This window comes from Buteo buteo, chromosome 12 (genome assembly GCF_964188355.1).
Source record: "Buteo buteo chromosome 12, bButBut1.hap1.1, whole genome shotgun sequence".
Taxonomy (NCBI): Eukaryota; Metazoa; Chordata; class Aves; order Accipitriformes; family Accipitridae; genus Buteo; species Buteo buteo.
The window spans coordinates 42,133,695-42,141,363 of record NC_134182.1 but is presented as its reverse complement, the minus strand read 5'-3'; the positions used below and the strand labels follow the sequence as shown (position 1 = coordinate 42,141,363).

At 60.1% G+C, this 7,669-nt stretch overlaps 2 protein-coding genes across 2 annotated transcripts; one reads left to right on the top strand and one right to left on the bottom strand.

Moving 5' to 3' along the window:
• Nucleotides 1-48: 48 nt before the first annotated feature.
• On the bottom strand, nt 49-2,521 carry CIAO1 (cytosolic iron-sulfur assembly component 1). The gene is made up of 7 exons (XM_075043637.1): nt 2,351-2,521; nt 1,721-1,869; nt 1,523-1,634; nt 1,268-1,356; nt 877-1,078; nt 685-772; nt 49-593 (listed from the first exon to the last, which is right to left on the bottom strand). Exons 1-7 carry the CDS (start codon nt 2,487-2,489, stop codon nt 353-355), a joined length of 1,020 nt encoding a protein of 339 aa, XP_074899738.1. The 5' UTR covers nt 2,490-2,521; the 3' UTR covers nt 49-352.
• Nucleotides 2,522-2,579: 58 nt separating this feature from the next.
• On the top strand, nt 2,580-7,506 carry TMEM127 (transmembrane protein 127). The gene is made up of 3 exons (XM_075043638.1): nt 2,580-2,900; nt 4,314-4,478; nt 5,254-7,506. The coding sequence occupies exons 1-3, from the start codon at nt 2,657-2,659 to the stop codon at nt 5,559-5,561; spliced, it is 717 nt and encodes a 238-aa protein (XP_074899739.1). The 5' UTR covers nt 2,580-2,656; the 3' UTR covers nt 5,562-7,506.
• Nucleotides 7,507-7,669: the final 163 nt, after the last annotated feature.

Here is a 7,669-nt window from a genome sequence, read left to right as displayed (position 1 = left end):
TGTGACGGGTGTGCACCAGTGATGGCACCAAAAGGAAGAGCCGGAGGCTTTGGCCAGAAGAGCACAGATTTATTGAGCATGGGAGCAGAAGGAGGGGGGGAGCAAGTCCTGCCCCGTCTCCGAAAGCCAGCCAGATCCCGGCAAAGGCGCCACACTCCCGTTTGCATCCCTGGGGAGGCCGGTGGGACCCCCATGGTCCTGGGCATGCAGAAGTCCAGCCTGTGAGGCAGAAGAGGTCGGTAACCCTCTTCCCTGCCCTGCTTTCCGCACCAGCATGGGGCTGGGTGCTGGCGGCAGCACCAAAGGGTCCCGCTGCCGGGTAGGGGGACAACACGCAAGAGAACTGAACGTCTCAGCAAACTTCAGGGCGCTGGTACTTCCAGAAGGCGATCTCGCCGTCATCACTGCAGGAGGCCAGCAAGCCCGGCTCCTTCGGGTTCCAGGCCACGCAGTTAACGTCCTGCGAGTGCGCCCGAGGAACGTGAGCGGCGAGGCCGAAGGTGGGCTGCTGCGGGTCGGAGGACGCGCTCTCCTCAAAGACTCGGATGGCGTCGTCGCCGCAGGCTGTCGCCAGAGCCCCGGTGAGGTGACACCTAGAGCGGAGGCAGCGCCAGCCGGGTCACCCACGCTGCCACTGGGAGAAATTGGAGCCGGGCGGCTCTGCCACAGCCTCCCTCCACTCACCAGGCCACGTCGTAGATGGTCCTCGTGTGGTAGCCAGAGAGGTTGCAGACGCACTTCCAGGTGGGGTCGGTGCCGCTGCAAGCCACCCCTGGAAAGCAAGAGAATAACTTTGGCTCCCTGCCCGCTCTTTTCCCCAGCCAGTTACGCGCAGCTCCGAGCACTGCGGCACGTAAGACGGGCTGGGAGCCTCACCTTCCTCGTTGCCCGGCTTGTACTGGCGCCAGATGCGCACCGTCTTGTCGTCGCTGCAGGAAGCCAAGCGCTCGCCGCTGCGGTCGAAGGCTACGCTCCACACCGTCGACTCGTGGCCCTCCAGCGTGGCGCAGCACACCCAGTCGTCCTCCTCTTCGTGGTACAGCTTCACCGTGTCGTCGTAGCTGGCCGAGGCCAACAGCTGAGGGAGGGCAGAGGAATGAACCAGGGGCCAGGCAGCTGCCTGCACACGTGAAGCTGCCCTTCACCCGTGGTTTGAGGTTGGTGGAGCCGGAACAGGATGAGGTTGCCACTTTCCAGGCCCCTTCCCAGCACTGGGGTAGGGTCTGGGGTGGAAATTGGGGTCACCCCGGCCAGGCTCAGTTCTTACCTCCTGGTTGGGGTGCCAAACCACGTGCTTGACGTCCTGCGTGTGGGAGTTGAGGACGCTGACGCACTCGTATTCCTCCTCCTCATCCACTGCAGCAAGAAAACTGTTACAGTGAGAAGAGGGGAGGCTGGGGCTGGGGGTCAGCTTTGGCTCAGCTGTGTCCCGGCTCAGGCCCCTCCATTATCCCCCCCTCTTCTCCCTTGTGGCGCCCGGGGGGAGGGCTGCTCCCCCTCGTCCCCCCCGTTCTCCCCTCACCTTCCCAGACCCAGACGCTCTTGTCTCGGCTGCAGGTGGCGAGCAGGGTGCCGGAGGGAGCCCAGGCCACCGACTTCACCTCGTTCTCATGCCCTTCCAGGGTGGTGACGCACTGGGGAGGGAGAGGAGAGAGGGGAGGAGTGGGGGGGCGTACGGGGAAAGGGGTCGGGGACTGGAGGGGATGTGTGGGGGTCTCACCTCAAAGCCGTCCTCTTGCTTCTTCCAGATGCAGGTGGTGGCGTCGAAGCTGGCGGAGGCCAGGTAGGAGCCGCAGGGGGACCAGGCCACCCTGCGCACCGTGCGCTGGTGCCCCTCGCCCAGCACCGCCCGGCAGGACCAGCCCGACCCTGGGGGGGAACAACCCTGCTGCCCACCCGCGGGGGACAGGCCCCGCCCCCGCCCCAAGCCCCGCCCCCGCCTGCAAGCTGCCCCTCCCACACCTGCCCTCTAGCCCCGCCCCCTCACCACAGCCCCTCCCTCACAGCCCTTAGAGCCACGCCTCTTCAGCGCAGCCCCTCCCTCTGACCTATCCCCTCACCACAGCCCCGCCCCCTCACCACATCCTCTTTCTGATCCCGCCCCTTCACTGTAGCCCCTCCCTTCTAGCCCCGCCCCTCACTACAGCCTCTCTGACCCCGCCCCCTCACCACAGCCCCTCCCTTCTAGCCCCGCCCCCTCACCACATCCTCTTTCTGATCCCGCCCCTTCACCGTAGCCCCTCCCTCCCAGCCCCGCCCCTCACTACAGCCTCTCTGACCCCGCCCCCTCACCACAGCCCCTCCCTTCTAGCCCCATCCGGCCCCGCCCCCGCCCGCCGCCGCCGCCCACCTTCCCTTCCCCAGAGCCGGACGAGCCGGTCGCCGCCGCAGGAGGCCAGCAGCCCTCCGCCGGGGCTCCAGGCCAGGAACCAGCAACGGGAGTCGGGATGCGCCGGTACGCGGCACAGCAGCTCCAAGGCTTCCTTCATGGCGACGCTGCCGGCGGCGCGGCGTGACGTCAGCGCGCCGGAAGCGGAAGCGCCGCTCGACCGGAAGCGGGGCGGTGGCGGAGGCCGGGGTTGGGGGGGGGGGGTTTGGCCGGGATCCGAGGCGGAGCGGCCGTCGGTGGGGCCCGGAGGTTCGGCGGCGGGACGGGATGTACACCCCGGGCGGGCCGGGGCTGCCCGGCGGTCGTCGGCGGAGGGGAGCGGCGGGGAGCGGCCTGCCCAAACAGCCGGAGCGCAGCCTGGCCTCGGCGCTGCCCGGCGCTCTCTCCATCACGGCGCTTTGCACGGCGTTGGCCGAACCCGCCTGGCTCCGTATCCACGGCGGGACCTGCGCCCGTCAGGAGCTGGGAGTCGCCGATGTCTTGGGATACGTCGACCCCGAGCTGCTGCGAGGTGAGGCCGGGCCGGGTGGGTTCGTCCCCGTCTCCGTCCGTCCCCGCCTCGGCCCCGGTGCGGGCAGGGGGGGCTTGGGGCCTCGCCTGGGCCTCCACGCCGTCCCCACCGCTGCCCCACACCCCTCCGGGCCCCGGGGGTAGGGCTGAGCCTCAGCCACTCCCCCCCCCCGTGCCTCTTCCTGAAGGTTATTAATAAAGGTTTGTCCCTTCTAGCGTCACTCAGACGAGGTGGGTTTTCCCCATTTTAGCGTCGAATCTGTTCGGGGTTTGGCACGTGCCGCCCTGCCGTACAAATTCACTCCGATTATCGGCGATAAACGTGTGCGTTTGCCGTTACCGGCAGTGAAACGGGCCTCGGCCCCCAGCCTGAGTGGCTCTGGCGTGATTAAATCAGTCAGGAAGGAGAGAAGCACAAAACCGCTGTTCCCAACTCATTTTCTGAGCTAACAGGCGACTGCATCCCTGTGGGGGGATTTGTGCGTCGTCGGGGTTTTTTTTCAATGAGTTAAAACAAGAAGTGGATGCGGATAATGCCTTTGGATGCACAATTCTGATGGTAAAACGCTGTGGGCGGCTGCATTATGCCTTTGTTTTCCTGCTTTTGGTTACTTTCAACCCGACAACTGCGGTGGCACAAGGAGAGCCCCCCCTCTCCTGCTGGAGAACATTTAGTCATCGGTTCCCCCCCCGCCACTTTCCCAGCAGGGATGGAGTTAGAGCCACGCTCCTGCGCCTCATTTCCAGCCGTGTATCACACCGGCGTGTTTATTAGCGCTTTTTAATGCGACGTTAAAATGAGTGCTTGGCTTGCTTTATTAAAATCTCTCATGGCTTGCGGGGGGAAGGCGATTGCAGTCCCTTCCCCTCCTTCCTTTCCCTCACAACCTCCTGGAAGCCGAGGGGGATGACTTTGAATCTCCGTATACCCCCAGCGCCAGCTGTGGACCCGGTTATGGACAGGCAGAGCCCGCGCGCACTTGAATTCAGGGTCACGTCCTCCTCTTGTTCGCCAGCGGGACATGGCGTTAGTCAAAAGACTTTCTAGTAACACCCCCAGGTTCGCTTTAAATAAGGAACCCGTGCAACCCGCTTTGTTCTCTCGGCTGTTTTGATGTGTCGGGAGTGTTTCTTTAGCTTTAATTTCCATGGTAATAATAGTTTATAAAGTGAAATACATGACCAGGCTAACTGGTATTGTATAACGGAGGTTCGTTTTCTAGAGGCTAATTAAAAGCGCCCCGCTGTGCTCCGGTTTCTGTGAAGAGCTGTGTTTTTAAAGCTCAAAGGAAAACACTGGGTGGGATCGGAGCAGGGGGAGTCGTGATGCCAGTTGCTCTGTCTGTTGAGTGGTTTGGGTGGAAAAGAGGAATTTTCTGGTGCTCAGCGCCTGCCTTTTTTCCTCCCCTCGCAGATTACTGCATGAACCCGCAGACAGTCCTGCTGCTCCGGGTCATCGCTGCCTTCTGCTTCCTGGGAATCATCTGCAGCCTCTCGGCTTTCCTCCTGGATGTCTTCGGACCCAAGCACCCGGCGTTAAAGATCACTCGCCGCTACGCTTTCGCTCACATCCTCACAGGTAAATCCCCGCCAGCGCTGGAGGAAAGCTCTCCCTTTCTTTTTTTCCATCCCCGATCCTCGAGGGGAAGGAAAAAAAGCCCCCAAACTTGGGGGGCAGGTTTCAGCCTTCAGTTGGGAGCTGTGGCGCCCATCCTACCCGCAGAGCTTCCCCTTCACGGCATTTCGGGTCTGGAGGGCAATGGAAGCCTCACGCAGCTAAAACTGGAGTTAAATCTTGGGGGGAATAATAGGTCAAGGATGAACATTAAGTTTCTACTAACGGGTCTTATTTTTCCAAGAGATCCCGTAGCACCTTTCTGAGGAAGAAGGTCATCTTTTCTGGCTCCTGAGGTCAAAGGAGCTTTAATATCCTTTATCCCTGGCAGAATTACCCACATCAGACCTGAGTGGCTCAGGGAAAGTCCTGAGCTGTCAGCCCACCCCAAACGCTGAGCGCCGATTTGTCCCTGCCACCCTGCTAGGTCGCAAAAAAACCCCACAACAAAAACTAAAACCAAAAACCCATTCCAAACCATTCAGCTTTGCTTTGTGTTACTGGTCTCCCCAGTCAGCCGGGTTCATTCTCAGCCTCTGGTCCGCCACCATGTTTTCCTCTCTCCGGGGCTGGATTTCAGGCATCTGCCGCCTCCTTTCACTGCAGGCTTTTGTACTCTGCCTGCTTAAACCGCCATCAAGCCGGGCTCGGCATCCCTTTGCCGAATCAGCCGTGAAACAAGCTTGCTGATTTATTTTTTTTGCTGGCTGCTCAGCATGTCTTTCCCGGTTTCTCTCAGTCCTGCAGTGTGCCACGGTCATTGGATTCTGCTACTGGGCCTCAGAGCTGATCCTCGCCCAACAACAGCAGCACAAAAAGTACCACGGGTCCCAAGTCTACGTCACCTTCGCCATCAGCTTCTACCTGGTGGCGGGCGCCGGGGGAGCCTCCATCCTCGCCACCGCTGCCAACCTGCTGCGTCACTACCCCACCGAGGAAGAGGAGCAAGCCCTGGAGCTCCTGTCTGAGATGGAGGAGAACGAACCTTACCCAGCCGAGTACGAAGTGATCAATCAATTCCAGCCGCCGCCGGCGTACACCCCCTGATGCCGGCACCAGGACACAGTCATCGCTTTCTCCCGCCCCCGAACTTCATTTTCTCGGCACCTCCTTCACTCTTCTGATCTCTCCCGTGCAGAGGAAAGAACTTTACGGGTCAGACGATCGGCGTTTTCTTCCTGTCTTATTTTATTAACTCTATGGTGTGATTTTTAACCCCGCACTGGCTCGGCTGGCCGAAATAACGATGGCATCACCCCCCACACAGCTTCTCCCTGGCACGAGGGGTGGTGGGATCCGCTCTCCCCCATCGGAGATCTCGTCCCCACCCTGCACTGGGAAGGAGGGGGAAATTGCGCCAGATTCCCGGCCCGGCGCGCAGTGAACTCGGTTCCTCCTCTGCCGAGGCGCAACACGCACCCAGAGAAAGGTGTGGCGCACGCGTGTATGTATATATTTATATATATATATATAGGGGAAACACCCGCCACGGCGTGCTGGTGGGAGAGGAACGGCCCTTTGTAGCGGCTGTACGGCAGGAGGAAGGTAGAGCGAACCCTCCCGCTGCTCTATCTGTTCCTCTTTCCTGACTGGCGCTGACCACGCGAGCATTTTGCACTTTATTTCAGGCTTGGGGGAGGATGGTGACAGTTTCGGGGCCAGCTGCCGGGGACTGTCACCGCTGTAAAACCCCATTTGCAAGCGGGCGGCACAGCATGGGCTGATTTCAAAGAAGCTCTTTTGCCGCCGCCAGTGGTTTTGGGGGAGTTCTGTCCCCCAGCACCGTAGCGTCCAGCTGCTTTTGGCTTCTCACTGAGCAAATCTTGGGTTTTGTTTTTTTTTTAGCCAAGATAAAGCCAGACTTTGGTACAGCGACAGCTCCTGGGAAGCAGGTTGAGCCTGCACTGGAAAACCGGCATCTCTGCCTGTAGCTTTTATGCAAGTTCCTGACCTCCGCGCCAATCTGACTCTCCTGCTTTTTGCCCCCACTTTTAATCTTGGTGTTTTTCTGTCCTGCTCTTAGTTTATTACCCTGTTTCCTTCTGCAAGCCCCGAGATACAGCAGACCTTGAGGAGCTAGTGCTTTCCCGGATGGTGCCGGAGAACCGAGGGAAGGCCGATCCTGGCATGTCCAGACCTGCAGCCAAACCCGGAGGAGGTAGCTGGCAGGGACAGAGTGGGGTTTTTGGGGGCTGTTTAAAGTAAACCCGATAGGAAAAAAACACGCAAGGATGCATCGACCCGAGCACCGCAGCACTGAAAAGCTCGAGGCTGGCTCTGCAGAGGGTGCGGTGGTTTAGGGAAGGAGTTTTAGGACAGGAATACCACGTGTTGTAGGTTCTTAGCTGTCCCTCTAATGCTTTTATTACCTATTTTCTTGCTGCCGTCTGTCTTGCCCAGCTCATCCCTTTTCCCCCACCCTGCACCCACAGCAGCACTGGCTATGCAAGAGCTTCGGCGGATCTCCGGGGCTCAGGCTGTGGCACAAAACTGAAAAAGTTGGCCCGGGGAGAGCACTGCCCATGCCCTGCAAGACTCAAAGAAGGAAAATCAGCCCCTTAAAACCCTCGAGGGTTTTGATGGAAGGGCGCGGAGCGTGGGGAGAACCCGGCAGCGTGGCGTTCAGGGGGTTTAGTGGCCCCGGGGCGGCTCCTCTTCCTCCTCCATCCCACCTCTGGGTCCTCGGCCAAAGAAAACATCCCACCGCCTCTTCCCGGGCATTGGGCTGGCGTGGCAATCCGGCTGGAAAACAGTTTGTGTTTCCCTGCCGGTGACTTATATGCAAGAGAGGGGCTTGAGTGTAAATAGTCTGTGCATAAACATACTGTATTTCTGTAAAAAAAACAAAAACAACCAGAAAGAGACAAATGATGTCATTTCCCTCCCCTCTGCTGATCCCCGTAGCTCGATGGAATCTAGAAGGGGCGCGGGTGCCGTGGGGTTTGGGACTCCCCCCTGCCCTTCTCTAGAGGAAATAAAGGGGGTGTAAAGAGCCGTGTGTGGGAGCTTGCGCTTTGTTCCGGAAAGGGGGGCGCCCCTCATTGCGCTGCGCCCCAATAAAGACCCTTGCCTTGTCCCCCACGCCCACTGCCCCCAATAACCACCCCTGTCCCCCAGTAACCCGCCTTGCCCACCAATAACCACCCCTGCGCCCC